Consider the following 18,023-nt stretch of genomic DNA (forward strand, 5'->3'; position numbering starts at 1 on the left):
TTTCTGGTTCTGAGAGAGAATAAGGAAATGTGGCTTGGTTTAAATTAAAAAGAGGAAGCGCTTAAAAAACAAGGCACTTTTCGTTTTACTTATTTGCAAAAGAGCGGTCTCAGAAGGGCTCAAAATAAATCTGATGTAATGACCATCACTAAATTTTAGAATTTAAGACCATTAGAGCTTTGAATTCAAGAGTCAAGAACATAACATGGTCTGAAATATCACCAACTTACTGAAGAGCCGACTTTAGAAAATAAAATTTTTGAAAACCTCTCATAAGCCTAAAGGAAAAACATCGGTTTAGTACCCACAATATCATCTTTTCTTCTGCATGCCCTCAGTCTCAGACAGTGGCAGGAACAAGGCACGATGATCTGAGGCCCATTTTAAAAACCGTTGGCATGTCAATCTGCTAATGCTAGGCCTAACACTGGGGTCCGTTTTTAAAATCAGAGGAATTTTATCCTTCTGGAGTAAATGGACTCAAATTTTAAGTCTGATAAATTTAAACATCCAGAAATGCTTTAAAAATTCAAGGTAGGTGAAATATTTAGACAGTCACACTTATGCCACAGGAAGTGAAAGAGAGAAGTATGAGGGAGTTTCACCTCGAGGTAAACGACATCCTGTAGCTGACAAACACATTTATCAAGTTAACTGGACAGTTTTCTCACCACAACCAGTTACAACTTCATCCCTGTGAGATTCATTTTACTGTAATAGAACCTGCAGTTTACCAGAAACTGTCCAAAAGTCCAGCTTTAGCCAAACGTCTTGCCCTCAAGTTTTCTTCTATGCGAGACAGAAATATGAATGCAATATCGTTTCAACAACATGCATCTCCTTTTTCCTCTTCCAAGGTTAATGTACAGTCCCAGTCCTCAGTTCTATTACTATCCAGAAAGTCAACCTACACATAGTAACTAAAAACACTTAACCTGGTTTTATACTGCTGCATACACTTCGCATTTTACCATCCAGCTTTTAAATTTGATGACCAGAGCCTCAAACCTAATCCCTCTGTGTTGTCTGCATGTAATAATACTAAAATACATTCACAACGGTTTGTTGAATATTGTCATTTTAAACACTCTTTGCCAGTTTCGGCTTTAAATTGAACAGTCTGGCTTCAACGGATGCACGAGTCGAGCAACTCTTCGAAGGATGCACATTAACTGCACCAGCAGCTTGACTCATGGCAAAACATTTAAAACTTAGCTCACAACTTGTGGGGTAGTGTTTATTATTCCAAGTGTGGTTTCACTTGGTTTATTATCATCATTTTTATTCAACAATACTACTGGTCAAAATGATTCGTTGTTTAGAAACTCATGTTTCAGATTTGAACTCATTTATAGTTACTTTGTTGGCTTACTGGTTGTAGGTATTAACTGTAAATACATAATTTCCTGCACCTGTTAATCCAACATGGTAGTGAGTTCCACTGAAATGTTATCAGTTATTACAGAGAGGAGAGAGTTATTACAGAGGGCAGCTCGTCTCTGATCAACATCGGTAACATCGGTTAAGAAACGCAAAACCTTCCTGACAGTGACGACCTCATAGGAATAGCTGAGTTTAAATCCATAATAAATCAAGTTTTCATCCGTCTTCAAATAAACATTTGCAGATGAAGCTGCTTTAATGCATTTCTCTGTAGGATCAAAGCAGGGATAGATGCAGCGCCTGAAGTCTTTACAGCACAATTCTTCCACATTTTGGTAATGTTACTCTTATTGAAAAGATATATTCAGTTAATTTTACAGAAATCTGCATACAACTTTCTCTTTTTGCAATTTCAATAAAAAAAATAACTTTCCGAAGCATATTTGACTGCGATCACGACCTCAAGTCCTACAGTGAGCCTGTTAAAGCCATCTCCAGTCTAAAACAAAACTCATCACTTGTGCAGCCGTCGGCAGCCGTCCATACAAACCTCATCTGACTCACCGAATGGAAACTCAAACATCCCTACAGATGAAGCACATCAATCAGTTGACGCAAATAACTGCCAGGTGATTGGGCGTCTTAGCGTCGCAGTGATTTCTGATCCTGCATTCGGCGGCCTGAGGTGGAGAACGTGTAGAGGTGAAGGTGATTTTTCTGGACAGGCTGAGTTTGACTTTTCTTTGTTGGTAACTGGCCTGAGAACACTTAAGGTACCAAATAGTCGTTTTCCTAAATTGTCTGTTCTCTTGTCCTCTTTAAAAAAAAAACCAAAAAAAAAAAACCTTAGTCTCACCTAGTTAATATATTATTCAAACTTCTGATGAACTCAATAATGTTAAATGACGGTTTATATTAAATAAGAAACTATAGAAAACACGACCTGCAGTGGCTGTGTGTGCATCCTGTCCTCTGGAGCCCTTCAACTTTGAAATTCTTCAAAGCTTTGCTGTGTTTAAAATGTTCAGAGAGATATTGCATAATTCACCAATTTGTCAACTTTTCTATTAGGTACAAATGAAAGAGATAGTTTTTCCAAAACCAAACCAAGCCTCTCCCTGTGCAGTGTGTGTGAGTTAGAACAAAAAGAAAGAAGACTTCAAATAAGAGGACATGAACAGTGCAATCCAAAAGAGGTTCTGCCTCTCGTCTGTGAAGGAAGAGCTTTAAAACGGAGTCTGTAGGTGTGTGTACTGCTGTGAAGGTGTGGAGGCTGTAGATGAGGTGGTGTTTGGCGTGGTGCTGTTAGCCAGCTGATAGGGAGAGGAAGAATCGGATAACTGAAGCTGCTCCAGTTTCTTTAAGTATTCTTCTCTGAGGGCCAAAAGCTCCTTGTAGCGCTGCTCCACTGGACTCTGCTGCTGAAGGCACACACACACACACGCACGCGCACACACGTGTTACTGAAAGTTATAGTTTTCAAAAAAAGACAAGTCTATCAAACTATTGACAAATATTGTGCCTTCAGTTTTCAGAACATTACAAAAGGAAAGAAAATGTGCATTTCATTTCCAAATCAAAACAAAACTCTAGAAAGCACCAATATATTCTTCAAACACACACACACACACACACACACACACACACACACACACACACACACACACACACACACACACACACACACATTGTGTGTCCTACCTGGTGTCGTATACGCGGGTTCCAACGGATGTAGTAGGTCACCCACAGCTCTAGGTGGCGCATGCTTGCCACGGGGTATAGAACCTGTCCAGACTCTGGGGTGTAGAATGGGTTCAAATAAATATCCATCTTGCTGTTGACCAGAGACCACAGAGACACCGTCTTCGATCGCAGCTCCTGATGCAGAGACAGAGAGCAACTTGGGTTATTGACACATCATGTTGTCTCAAGGCACTTTACAACAAGAAAGTAAATACAATCGAATCAGAGAGACACATTTCAAGTCAATGACAGAAAGATGACTGTGCGTTGATCTTTGTATGGGTGTACTTATACACACCACATACAGAGAACCACTTTCACAGTAATTACCAACAACTAGAGGCCATTTCAGAACCTTTTTCTGGTCCTCACTTTCTGCAGCTCTACTGATCTGTACTAGATATATTTACAACAGTCTTTCTCAACCCGAGTCCAAAGACTGTTCTCAAAACACTGCACGTAAACTAATGTTTATTTCCTGACAAGAGGTCAAAGTTCAAGACGTACTGCTGGCTTATCAAAAGTTTGTGTTTAAAAATAACATTGGAAAAGAGGTTTAAGACTAGGGAACTCATGTATGCACAAAAAAATATAAGGTGCCATATTTTATGCAGAAGTCAACATGTAAAAAATAAACATGGTGTGAAAGTTTGCTTAAATATACACAAACATTTCACCTGCTGTGAAATTATGCAGCAGCAATGCAAACTGCAAAGCGGCAAAATTCACCTAAATTTGACTACACTTCTGAGAAAAAATAATTATATTTTTTTTCAATTGTCCCCATGCCACCTTTTAGTGTGAAAATTGCACTTAATACATGACTTTGTCTAACACTTCATATTTAATGTTTTCTTATTATTTTATTTAGGCAAGGTTTAATTCCACTAAAGTTCAGGGTTCACAGACAACTCACTGATGAAGACGGAAGCTCGCAGCCTTTCAGGAAGATGGAACAAAACCCCAAAACTAAAAATATATTTTTGAAGTGCAAGGACGTGTGTGTGTCAGCGTGTGTAAAACTTTTGCAGTAGTACATCAACAAATGTGGTTTCAAGGAGTTTAAATATGGCCGTAGTCGTTTTGAACCAACCTGTGACAAATAAGTTGAGTCGTTCGCTGTCTTAAACAGCCACGTTAGGAAAATAAGGGAAGGAACCCTTGATGGTCACTTACCTGCTGGTCTCGTATACTCTCACAGTTGTAGAGGAAAGTCCCAAAGCGACAGCTGTAGAGATGATCCAAGATTGTGAGCAGGAGATGCTCATTGAACTCAAAGGCTGTAGGAAACTGAGAGGACAAAATCCGGTTACATTTCCAAAACGCCAACAATCATGTGTTTCTGCTCCTGCACCCAAATCCTCCGTTAACCCTTACAGCCATTTCTTACCCCAAACAGTCACAGCTTGACAGACCTTTAGATGGACCACATTTCACCTCTGTTCATGTTTGTGCTAAATATTTTTTCTATAAAAAATAAATAAAAATAAAAATGGAACAGCTACATATCAGGCCTCAATTAAATGCCAAAGAATAAAAATGAGTTTCAAGAGGCGATTTGAGAAAGACAAAACTATCCTCCATAACTTAAATATATGCAATTCAACCAAGCTCACAAAACTTATTCCAGAAAAAAACATTTTAAGAGTTTGTAGTTTTTTGTTTTTTTTAACAGTTTCATCAGATACAAACAGTAAATTAAAAACAATGCAAGTAAATGTCTTAATAAGAGCATCTTATCAATCACTTGTGCTTAACTAACCTGTTTGGTCATCTGCCATACACAATCAATGAACTGAACAAATATTGGCGATCTGTCCTGGTCTGCGTGGTTTTTGTCACCGTGGCCAATCCGCTAAACACACAAAAACACAAACAGTCAACAATTTTTTTAAAGGGGCAATATTACGCGTTTTCTAGCCAAAGAATGCCATTTTATAGCAAAATCAAGTAACTAATGTCACCTTCAGATGTCATAAAAGTTGTATTTTATATTTTATTTAACCTTGTAACATTTTTACCAGCGTTTCACTGAAACGTAACTCATGAGATTTCTTAAACATGCATGGAAAAAAAAAAAGTAAAATAGTGCAGGTGTGTTTTTGATGACATTACAGCATGACAAAGATCAAAGAAGTGGATTTACATAATACTGCCCCTTTAGTAAATAAGTTGCGCAATCAATTGCATTTATGTGGATATTTCATTGGCATGTCTTATAATAAGTGTGACCTAATTATAATCAACAAAACTACACAACTGTAGCATAGTCTGAAAAAAAAAAAAAAAACCAAAACAAAAAAAAAAAACATCAGAATGTTACCGATGCAAATTTGTGACCAAAGCTGATCCATTCCTTTTCAATCAGGACCTATGAAGAAAAGTTTGACAGATTATTTAAAATCGGGCCGAATCCAGCCGGTTTGGTTTGGTGTGAAGTTACCGACCTGGAAGCCCCTTAGCGTGCGATAGTGGCTGTCTAGCATCAGCATGGCCAGTGAGGTAAGCTGTGCCGTCCGGTCCCATCCGTCACTACAATGAACCAGAACCGAATTCCCACTGGAAACCTTGTCGGCCACTTGGATGGCTCCCGACAACACCAGCTACACACATAGAGTTTTTAGTATACGCACAAAACCTTTGAAAGTAGAATGAATCTTTCTATGCTTACCTTAATATGTTCTAGCCAGTGTGTGGACTCTAGACTGGACAGCCAGTGGGATTCCTCCACATTTGGGTAGACAATATCTTTGAGTTTCTTAAGGGACTCCCTCATAACGTGAATATTCTGGATGTCCAGAAAGACTAGCTCAGCATTTAGGTACTCGTCCCCTTCATAGCCCCCTCCAGTGGCCTGAAATTGCCAACACAATGTGAAGCTAAAGTTACATTGGTAGACAAACAGAAGAAAATTTCTGTAACACTCTTATTGGAAGGACTAAACATTCATTCACAGTATTTATTATAGACCCAAGCAAAACCTAAAGGAAACTCCTTTGCAGGTGCAATCCATTAATTGTGTACATCTTCATAAATATGTGGAACATATGATGATTAGTAGAGAGAGCAAAATACTGGGAGGAGCATGTGCAAGTGCATTGGTTTACCACCCACAAAGCCGTTTATTAAACCTGAACCACCACATTGCTAGTGATGATTTTGTGTCTATTTTTATCCAGTTTGAATAGCTGGTGCAAGCTGGAGCAGTGCAACGTCTACAGTTACTGTGGGAAAATGGGTACAGATACAACGACAGAAGACATTGCTTGTCAAATATTTGGAATATTTAAAAAATATAAATTAGAAATACTCTACTGCAAAGGTAATTTAGAGCTGCAGGACTACTTAATATTTCCAGCGCACCATCAATTCATTGTTTTGTTGTACGGCCTGCATCCAACAGAAGATGGCGCAGATTTGCCTGCTGCATGTTCCACAAATTGTGTGGGCAAAAGATTAATAGAGCTATGCCACCGACAATATTCATACAATCAAACCAAAACAAAATTACCACCGCACAACTGGAGTGTTGTAGTTTTACTCAACAAAGCTAAGGCTGCTTTGTTGAGTAAAACCAGCAAAGCCAAGATGAGAAATAAACCTGCTTATTTCTCATCTTGGTCACTGAATCCAAAGGAAAAGTCTAAGCATTTTCAAATCTGTCACCTCCAGTTAAACCTCTTGCTCCAACTCATGGTAGAGAGTGTCAGTGCATCCAAACCAAATATCACAATTATCTTAATTATTTTTTTAACTTGGAGCTACCATTCTGGTTCCACTCTTTCTGTACACTGTAACCACACCCTTACTGTGAACCCATCAGTGACTAAGACTGCTATTGTCTCACTCTCTCTATGCATGTCATCCACTATTCTCTCTTTTTTTGCTACTCTGGACTTCCTCATTGCAGTGTGAAAGTTCCTCTTTTGGTACGCTCTCATAATACTCCTCTGATCCTCAAAGACACAGAAATGCTCTTTCTAACCTCTGTGCTTCTCTATCAGACTTCCAAGAGCATAACATGAATTTTGAAAACTCCCTCTGCATCAACTCAAAGAGCAGCAGACTGATTTTATCTCTCTTTATGATCTCGCTTCAGCCTCATGCATCCATTTCATCACTTGATGCTCTTCACCCTTTGTTACTAATCTATCCTCCTGTCCATTTCCCTTTCCTAGTTCCTAACTGATGCGGTCAGAAGGTGGACACAGTAACACCACAGTAGTTTGAATTGTTGAAACATGACTCCAGGTTGGTTGCTATTGTTTAGAAGTACTTCTTTTTCCTTCTGACCTTGTTTGCGACCGCGTTGACGTTGGGCCGGGCGTCGTAAATGGTGAGTTTTTTTGTGGTGTCGTTTCCCTCTCTGATGAGGTCCAGGTACCGCTCGTCGTCTTTATTTCTTTTACCAGACATTCCAACGAGGGGCTGGCTGCAGCGAACAATCACTGCCTGATTTTCCCGGTGGATCCATGACAGAACCTGGACCAAAATTCAAAGATGGTTCAATTTCAGGTGAAAAACACCATGGTAACTAGCGTCTGCATGGCGAGATGCAAGCACAGCTCATGTAACCAATCTCATGTGCATGCATTTTAAGAATGTGTTCTGTGATGTAAAGAAATCCCACTAGTTTATCTGGTTAAAAAGCTTGCTCTTACCGGTATGCGTCCTCTTGACCGGAAGGCAGCCACTTTTCTAAGGTCATCTTCTTTACTTTTGAAAGGGACTGCAAGGACGGTCGGGTACGTGTCACACAGATCATAACTCTTATTGATGAATGTAATACGCCATTTGTTGTTTGGTAAGCCCTGTAGGAACGACATTAAATTAGAAAAGACCGACTACAATACTGCGATGTTGTCCGAGCGGCGTTTAGATGCGACACTAGTTAAAACACAAATTCTAGCCTGAAAAAGCAGCAAATAATCCAGACATTTACCTGACGCCTAAACTCCTCCATAGCTTTATAGACGAGCCAGCCATTCTCAGTGTACTTTTCCTGATTCACATAAGCAAAAAGAGGCTGCAAGAAAGGAAACACATTTTCAGTTGAAATCTAAATAACAAAAGCTGAGATCAAGGGAGTCCTTTAAGATTTCTCTGTCACAATTGAATTGCATAACCAGCAGGACGCTATTGAGCTGGATGAATCATTTGATTCAGGCGAGTCACAGAAGAACTTACCAAACTATGTGAAACAGGAAAGGCATATCTGAAGAGCATCTCAAAGATCCCTCTCCTGCTGTGGCCTTCCTGCTTCAGAGCGAATCTCAGATTCCTCATGTCCTGAGGACCCAAAAATCAGACACTTTATCATCATCACAGGAAAAAAAAATCATTAGAGAAGGGCATTCAAATGTACATTTTTAAATAATGGTCAAAGTATATAAATTGGACTGGTTTAAAAGACTAATGTTTTAATACAATTTTCCACTGTCTCAGGGAACCAACAGAGACAACCTCCCTCCTGACAGCTCACATCATCGCTGGTGTCCAGCAGCGGGTCCAATGATTGCCACAGCAACGGGCAAGGACATCACTGGTCACACCTATCAGAAGCTACATCTGCAGCAGAAGCCTCAGGTTGTTCACTCGGCTTGCACGAACCTGAACTTCTTGCGCATCATCTAAATTTTGTACCCTGGGAAACCAGCCAACCTTTCCCAGAATGAAAGATTTCTCCAACAGAACCCACTGCCAGAAATTCTAAACTCACCATCAACACATGCTTGGGTTGTAATTAGCACCAAGCTAGCTAAAAAAAAAAAAATCTCAAAAATGCAATATGTGAAAATTTTACTGCTCCAAGCTGCACTCCTCAATTTTTGGATGTTCAAATAAAAACTGCAAATGCACATGTTACTCACCTTGCATGTGATATCCAATCCATATGAGTTTTCTCCGCGGCTCGAAGCTCCACCCATCTTCTCCACTCGACTTATGACACCCAGAGGAACGTCCAGGGCCAGCGGCACGTCCTGCCGCACAGAGAAACAGTTAACTCTGCACTCACTGATGAACAATATGGATGGAAATAAAGAATTCACAGTTCAAGTACACGCTATGAAGTTATTAACGTTAAACTGCAGCACGTCAAGCTGAAGGTTGAAGAATGACTGTTAAAACTGTGCTGTTAATAATTGTGTGTCGACTGGCTGACGTTCTGCACAGACATACAAACACTTCAGAAAACTTACAGCATCTGAGCTTTTGAAGGACAGTCTGTAGTTGGTAATCAACACTTTCCCTTTAACAGCTCCATTGAATGGACACATGTAGATGATCTCCTGATCTGAAAGTAGACACAATATCAAATTACTGCAACAACTTTGACATTTTTCACTTTGTGTCATGTTTGAGCCTATTACAGACAAGAACAGAAAACAAGACACAAATTAGTTGCAAAAAATTCTATGGCTGCTTCTTAATTCTGTAGAAATAAAGTATTGTAAAAAGTGATAATAAATCAAAAGAACGGTCGGTACTTAAAATGAAAATGACCCGCATGCGACACTTCCAGGTCATTCAACTCGTCAGTTTGTGGCCCCATTACAAGTTCACATAATTGTTCCTTCTTATTTCTAGTCTGAACTCAAAAAATATGTTTTATTCCAGCATATACTAGTGTGCCAAGTGTAATATTTTGGAATACTAAAAACTTACAATGTCTCAAAATGTTTGCCAAACTCAAAAAAAAAAAGTACATTTTTAAAAATATGAAAATCGCTCAGGTAAAGTGCAGCTGATGTGTATTTTCTGACAGTTGCTTCATTACCTGTAATTCGATCTTCTCCTGGAAGTAGAGAGACATCTGCTAACAATTCCATCTTCAGCGAATTTCTGCCAGTCTAAAAGGAAGAAACATTTTACTTTTAGTTTATTTTGCACAATTAAAATACAGATTAAAGATATTGGTAAAATAATAATGCAGAAGGAGGCTAAATAAACTACATAAAAACACATCTGCAAAGCATTAATGGGAATTTAAATAGAATCTAGGACAATAATTAAAAAAAAACACGACAATGACACTATTGCATAAAGTTTACACTGTTTTACAGAAGTATATTGTGTCTGTTTTACCAAGTATAAAAGGTCATTCCAAAGTTTACCTGTGCTGTACCGAAGAGAAAACTGACCTCCGCCGGTCTGATATTCAGGAAGATTACTTCCTCAAGAAATACAACCTAAACTCCAACCTTCTATCCATGGAGAGCCTGCTGACAGCCTGCATCACAGTGTGGTAGGCAGCTGCTCTGCTGCAGACAATGCTGGGCTCCAGAGTCATAACAACAGCTCAGAGGACTGTTGGTCTGATGCACATTTTTACCTGTAAGGTTATGGCTTACTGGGCTCATAATCATCACTAAAGACAGCTCCCACCCTGGCTTCTCTCCGTTTCACCTCAGAGAGGCGCTACAGGTGCAGCCGAACTAAAACAGACTCAATTATTCCCAAAAGTAACAATCACCCTGAACTCTCGCATTCCGATTCCAGCTTGTCCAAGCTCAAGAGAACGTGCTGCCCAGCTAGTCACGGTAGCAATAATCACAGTCCCTGAACTGTAGGCATCATGGTTCGTTTTTACACCAAACCATTTACAGGCAATTGTGTTCATACATTGAATATTTAGTGTTTCTACTTGCTTTTTAGGCAAGTGCTTTACACAGCAAACTATTACATGAACAAAAAGTATTCAAATCATCTCTTGAAATTTTCTGCATTTTACGGAAAACCTTTCGATTCCAAATACAAACATAAACAAATCCAACCTACACTAGCGATGTGAGAGTCCGGAGAGCTGGAGTGGTACAGAGAGACAGGTGAGGCCATCGCTCAGTGAGTGGCTTCCACAGTCTGAGAAATACATAAAAAAAAAAAGCTTAAGACGTCATGTGTAAAAGAACGGATATTTCAACTGGAAAATGATGGATCATGATTGTGATTTTACAATGAAAATTTTCATGTGTTTGTCACGATCGCCCACTCCTACATGTAAAAATGCTAGCATTCCTAAATAAAATTAAAAAAAAAGATGGCAATGCAGATCAAATGGGTTAAAAAAACATTGAACTTTGCATTAAACAAAACAAGAAGTGAGTTATTAAAAACCAATAGATGAGCTAGAGTTTTACACAAGAAATGAGTAAATAAAAATTCCACAGCAGCCGCCTGACAGCTTGCTGATGTCACTTGTAGTTTGGGCGATTTAGAACAGAACGCTCCCCAAATGTTTGCCTTTAAAACATGCTTCTCAATGACAGACACCATCTGAACGGCTATAAAAGACTTGCTTTATGTGGATACAAGCTTCACTTGGCAGAAGATCTATTACAATATGCAAAAAAGACCAAGCTGGTCAAGCTGTGACCACCCAACATGACAGCCTGCATCCCACATTAGGGCAGCCTTCCATCACTGGACAAGAAATCCCTGAACAGTCGCCTTCCTGATCATAACAATTGTTTCTCGTTTTAGAAGTGTGCGAATCTACATTCTGGGTAGGTGGAACATAAGTGACTCCATGTACATTTTAATTGTACACAATATCTTTCAAATGAGTTTCAGCTAAGAAAAATAAAAAGTTAATTTTCTACCAGTCTGGTAAAGACCAGACCTTTGTTCAATATGTTCCTTCAAACAGAGGGTTAGGGCTCCGAGTCGTTGGGAAACTACGTCTTCTTGGAGGCGTGGATTGGGTTTTAGTTTTACATTATATCAAATCGCTAACGTTTGTCTGTGACTTATGTAATGCAGAAGTTTGAAGCTATGATGCTTACCTGAAATGCCTGTGCTGTAAACAATAATCCGCCACAGCAAAGAGCCAATACAAACGAGGCAACTGTTGTTGATTTAATGTTTGGAAGCATGAAAAACATGGACTGAACAGTTTCCTTCACTTCCTCCGCCACCATTGCTAAAACTACAGGCAGACTACAATTCGAAAATAAAGCAGAAAATCAACGTCATGGATCACAACGTCTCCTCCTGTTCGCTGATTGGATCAGTAGAAAACCTACCGGAGGTAATCCAAGTGACTGGGAGAAAGCTCAGACTGTGAAAGGAAGGCAATGGCCAGTCTACCACTCTGTAGGTTTTCATTATTCTGGATAATCATATCAAGAGAGAAGCAGAAATATTATATGGCTCTCATTTCTTAAAGCAACAGAGCTGGCTGTGCTTGGGACCCACCTTGGGAAATCCCAAATAAGTTTCTCATAGAACATTTTTATATTAATAAAATAAATGTCTGGGCACTTCAGCCAACAAACTAGTCCATATCTGATACCGGACACCCCGCACCTTTCTGTAAATGTAGCTCTACATTTACCAATGGAGCAAGGAAAGTCTAGTGAAAAAATATTTTGTACTCTTTATACATCTGATCTCTGCAACTTTCCAGAATATTTCCTCATGGATGAAAATAATGATGTCTCAAAATGATGGGTCTCAAGGGATCACCTTGCCTTGTTGATGCTTCAGTCTGTGTATTCAAAAAAATAAGTGGCTTCTCTTGAAAAGGCAGCACCTCAGCCAGGATCCATAAAATAAATGTGATCTAGAATGCCCGAAAATCTAACATTATTTCTCCCAGAGCGACCCTCCAGAAATGTATATTTCTCATCCAGCATTTTTAAGTCGGCAGAGAAGCAGTCCACAGCGGCATAGTTCAGTCAGTTCAAACAGGATACTTATGTTTGCTAGCAAATGTAGAAAATCTAGAGATTATTGGATTGACAAAGACTGACATAGTCCTTTCTGATGTAAATGTTTTAGTATTTTTCTTTTAAAAATTAGAATATTGTACACTTGGTACAATATTCCAAGTTGTACCAAGGTTGTGATTTTATATTTCAGGGGGGAGCACGGTACTAATGACTCATCAATATTTTCTTTGAGTTATTAAGTATTCAAAATAAAGTTGTTTTTCCTCTGAGTCGCTATGTTTGGGATTACACATCTAATTTGTGGATGATACTGAACTTTTACAATGACGGTCTGCCTTTTAAAAATCAAATCATAATTGATTTTAGAGACTGTGATTCTCAAAGTTGATCACGTGTACGGTTTTTATTGTACACACTGTCCTGAAAGGATTCACAACAACCTTAGCATTCCAAAGAACCTGCTGTCATTCAAAATGTCCTTTTCTGCCCTTTCCACTAATACTGAGACTTAGATTTAATGTCAAAAAGAAAATTAAAGCAGAAATGCATTATCCCTTTAAAAGGCAATGAAGTGAGCTGCTCTGCTGAGTAATTGTTTTTGATCAGGTTTCAATCAAAATGTAGGCAACGTCCACAGGTGGTGCAGTACGACAACGGTATCATACGATAAGAACTTTCATTTCCGCAAACATTTCTCACTTAGTCGGTTCGCAGTTTCTCAACTCAGCAAGGTTACACAAAGAAGAGCAAGCACCCCAAAACATACATAACATTCAAAACTTGGTTATGAGCACCTGGGCTGCAATAACAGAGATTACAGCTGTTTCCGACCAGCGTACAAATGGCTGCATGAGAATTTACTGACCAGGTTGTGGAGCCGGTGAACGCGTCAGAGCTGTGAGCACAGAAGCAAAAAGGCCAGGCGGCTCCTTTTAAAACCCTGTTAAAGTTAGCACCCAGCAGCAGGCTCAGCTGTGGACCTGGACCAGGAAATAGTGAAGGCCCTGACCAAACGGCAGCTTGTTGCTGTACAAATGAAACGAATTTCTAGCTCACAGTTCAGAGAAACGCGTATCAAAACCCGCTTCGCAAAACTTTATCTGGGCTGACATGACGCAGGGGCGAGCAAACGTCTTTACGTACCTGAAAAGTGCGACTGTTTTTGTTGCTAAATGTCGATGTGTTCTCGTCCAGCCACAGCAGCGACTCACTCTGCGTCACGTGCCGAGCTGTCACAGCGCAGATTGGTTCAATTCGGGTCTCCACCATTACAACACCGGCGCACTTGCCGGCGCACACAAGCGGTGTCCGATGGCGCGCGCCTGCCTTATCTATCTAAATGCTGAGCAAGTGCACCGTATGTGTAATAGAAACAGAGAAACTTTTCCCAACGCCATACAAATCTGAATGTTATAATGCAATGTTAGGGGTGCCCAAAGTGGGTCCTCGAGGGCCGGCATCCTGCATGTTTTAGTTCTCTCCCTGGTTTAACGCACCTGGATCCAATGATGGCTCGTTAGAGGCCTGAAAAACACTGACATGCTGACAAAGTTGTTACAACCACCAGAGAGAGAACTAAAACATGCAAGAAACCGGCGGCCCTCCAGGACCGACCCTTGTTATAATGGTATTGTGTTCCTAATGTATTTCAGGACCTAACCTTAATATTACTTATATTATTGTTTTTATTCTATTTCTCCAATGACATGATCATAGTAGTTCTATTTTCTTTAATTCTATTCTGCGATGTTAGTTTTGCAAGTTTAGAGATAAACTCTCACTCTGCAGTGATAGAAAAAGGAGCAGACCCACAAGCTGCTTTCTTTGGAATGTATGGGATTTAATATGTGATATTTCACAAAATGTGATTTGTCAAGGAATTTTACAAGAAAAGAAAACACACATCCGGTTCATAGATACGAATATCCAACCAATCATGTTATAATCCGATTTAATTTGTGTAGGATTGTGCGTTTCAACTTTTATTCACAGGGAGCCACCAGGGGGAGTGCGTGTTTCACTTTTTGTTATTTCTGTACACGAGGGGTCCTCAAACATTTCCACGTCATGGCCCCCAAACAAGATTAGCGTCAGAGCGAGGAGCCCTTTTGCAAACCCACAGCCAATGCTACAAAATGTGTAAAGAAACATCAGCTTTTAGAATGTATTTACTCACCTTTGTTCACTATTAAATAATTATTACGTTCGCTTAATATGAACACTGCCTCATTCAGACGCTCAAAATATGTCATTATATATCTATAACTTAGATGACCTTAATAAAATCTCTGAATATCATTTAAGTGGTCATTTACTGAAATAAGTTATAAAAAAAATGTACAGATATTTTTGTCTTAAATTAAGGTACTTTAACTTTAGTTTACAGAAAACCTCCAATATCTAGCTCACAAAATACCTTTCTTACATTTACTCAGTATTTTGGTTTAAAACTGAATCAAAAATCTGAGAAATAGATATCTATACTTATCAGTATCATAGACTGCAAATATTATGTACTGGAATCAATAATATTAATCTTCAGCCATAACAGCGACCGCTAACGTTTGTATATTTTACTCTGCACTTTCAAATCATAGAAAACCATTTCAATACTTTCATCAAATTGCTGTGGCACATCTGAAAACTGCAGGACAGCAGCCCTTGAGGACTGGAGTGAGACACCACTGCCTTAGATCAACATTTAGAACAATCTATTTTATAGTATAAAACATGGAGAATCAACATTTGTTGTGTATTTTCTTTTTGCTCTTTCCTTTGGTTGATTGTTTTGTTTGAATTTCTTTCTAAATCATATTTTAGTTCATACTTTGAATACAACAAGGTATGTATGGATGTATGGATGGATGTCAATCTTTCGCCCTGTTTGTCACCCACTTTTCTAAAAATATTTCTAGCCCTCCTTCCTGCCCGGCTTTTTGTATTAGTGTGACACCCCAAGGTCAACCCAGGGCCCTAAGTGTGGGCCAGAGATAGTCGATCATAATTTCCTAATCAGGAGGAATCTGTGAAGTCATAGTTCTATATGTTTACTCTGCTGTTGTGAACCACACTGCTAAAGCACCAGGATGTATTGCAGCAGGAGAGGTTTCACAGGAGCTGTGAGGTGTCTTGTGGATCATGTTGCACAGATCTGCTCATGGGTTTATAAGTGGGTGCATGAACACACACATTAGTGTGGCACTCTGCAGCACAAGAAATGTAGTCCAATCAGCAGCGCCCTCAACTCAGGTAATGTAAGGAATCCACCAAACATAAGGCTGGTTTTGCAACAGAGTTGAGGAAGGCAAACAGTCTCCAAAGCAGCATTTCATGGGAAAAGGCCTGAGATTAAAAATGACTACCGGTAAGCTGTTCACTGGAGTCAGTTCAAATGTAATTTGACTTTGGTTTTGCATTTGATGAAAATAAATGCAGAATTTATTGAAGGAACAGTTTGCACTGCTCGTTTTTTTTTATAGATTAGCTCTATTAATGCATATTTAAGATATTTAATGCCAAACTTATATCCGGAGGAAAATAAAGTTTTTCTAAAATGCTTGGATTTGTTTGATTCAATGAAATACAGAATTCAATGAGTCAATACTTGAATTCATATTTAAAACTGTGAAATAAATGTATGTCTAAGGTTAAAAACGGATTTGGTCATCATTAAATCATTAACTTGGAACCAAATGTTTAAAATGTGTGTTAAAAATGTTCTGTGTTCTGTTGGTGTTTCACATCTTCATTGATTCACACTCACTGGTGAAAATAGAAAAGATTGAGTGAAATCCTAAAGTCTCCTCAAGTCCTCCTTTTCAAGTGAGGGAAGCCATGAAATTATAAAAGACTTGATGGATCATGACAGGTGTATGCAGAAGCAAACGCCTGGATACCAATTGAAACCAAAAAAAAAAAGATATAAACTGTCCGATTGATGCGATCATCCTGTGACACCGCTTGGATGAAACGGAAGCCCTTCAGATCATCTATGTTTGGTCAGGTGTCTCATCTTCCTCTTGACAACAGCCTATTGATTTTCTGTGGGGTTCCAGTTAGGGAAGTTTGCTGGCCAATCAAAAACAGGAACACCTTGGTCACTGAAGCAGCTTTTGGTGTCTTTGGCAGCATGTGCACAGTGCCAAACCTGCACTCCACGCAACTTATCAGCGAAGGATGAAACGCTGAAGGATTTCCAGATAAACAGCGTCACTGTGCTCTCAGGTCAGATTCTGGCCTCCATGTGGCTCCGCCCCTGCCCTTCATGCCAAAGTTGGTGGGGACATGTCCACACCAGTCCTTCAGGAAGTTACGCCTTGATTCTGCACATGCCGGTGCCGTGAAGCTAAAATCTGAGTCATGTTTCTCAGAAGAGAAATATGACACAAGAAACAACACTTTGAATACAACAAGGGATGGATGGATGGATGGATGGATGGATGGATGGATCGATGGATGGATGGATGGATGGATGGATGGATGGATGGATGGATGGATGGATGGATGGATGGATGGATGGATGGATGGATGGATGGATGGATGGATGGATGGATGGATGGATGGATGGATGGAAATATAATGCAAAAGACTTGTCTTAGAAATATGAGTCATATTTCTCGTGTGAGTCTCTTGCATCTGTTTTGGTTCACAGACATTTGTGTCGGCACAACTGTGTGAACGTCCTCTTCCAGTACTTCAGTCACAATTGGGTCTGGAGTTTCACTGGAACTGCAGCAGCAATAAGTAACAAACGGTTTCAACATAAAGACCATCAGCGAAAGGGCTTTTCTTCCTCTGTTCTTGTTCGCTTGACGTTAAATATGAATCATTTCAAAACCAGTAAACCAGATACTAAGTTCTTATTCCAGTAACGTTTTATTTTGCCATGTTTTCCAAGCACAATGTGAGACATCACTTCCCTCAGCTTTGGGGAGAATAGCTCCTTAGTTTTTCTCTCTCTCTGCGTGTGACATCTCAGTATGGAGTCAAAATTTAATTTAACATTTCAATGAAGAAATTAAAGACTTCAGTTCTGGGTACAGAAAAAAAGAAAAATTAGATGTAGCTTTTATTTGTAAAGCAGACATTTACAAAACATTCTTTCCAGTTTTTAATATTTGCATTTTTAGTGTCTAATTAACTAGATACTCTTGCACAGAGATGCAGGCGGTGGACGGTGAGTCTGCTCACTGGATGGCTGCTTTGGTATTGAATGACATTGAAACG

General features: G+C 39.4%; 1 protein-coding gene across 5 annotated transcripts; it reads right to left on the minus strand.

The window, feature by feature from the left end:
- Positions 1 to 1,223: 1,223 nt before the first annotated feature.
- Positions 1,224 to 14,026, minus strand: mtm1 (myotubularin 1). 5 transcript variants are annotated; one of them, XM_055058668.1, is made up of 16 exons: positions 13,941 to 14,026; positions 10,906 to 10,986; positions 9,905 to 9,977; positions 9,327 to 9,421; positions 8,997 to 9,107; positions 8,314 to 8,415; positions 8,069 to 8,152; positions 7,788 to 7,937; positions 7,420 to 7,608; positions 5,798 to 5,980; positions 5,574 to 5,729; positions 5,450 to 5,497; positions 4,889 to 4,981; positions 4,303 to 4,416; positions 3,085 to 3,261; positions 1,224 to 2,801 (listed from the first exon to the last, which is right to left on the minus strand). In XM_055058668.1, the coding sequence occupies exons 2-16, from the start codon at positions 10,960 to 10,962 to the stop codon at positions 2,610 to 2,612; spliced, it is 1,824 nt and encodes a 607-aa protein (XP_054914643.1). In that variant the 5' UTR covers positions 10,963 to 10,986; positions 13,941 to 14,026; the 3' UTR covers positions 1,224 to 2,609. The 5 variants fall into 5 exon arrangements, with proteins under 5 accessions (XP_054914643.1, XP_054914641.1, XP_054914642.1 ...); XM_055058666.1 differs by having other exon boundaries at positions 1,224 to 2,804; XM_055058667.1 differs by lacking the exon at positions 13,941 to 14,026 and adding an exon at positions 11,910 to 12,275 and having other exon boundaries at positions 1,224 to 2,804.
- Between the last annotated feature and the right edge of the window lie 3,997 nt (positions 14,027 to 18,023).

This window comes from Poeciliopsis prolifica, unplaced genomic scaffold (genome assembly GCF_027474105.1).
Source record: "Poeciliopsis prolifica strain line A6 unplaced genomic scaffold, Auburn_PproV2 SCAFFOLD051, whole genome shotgun sequence".
NCBI classification, from domain to species: domain Eukaryota; kingdom Metazoa; phylum Chordata; class Actinopteri; order Cyprinodontiformes; family Poeciliidae; genus Poeciliopsis; species Poeciliopsis prolifica.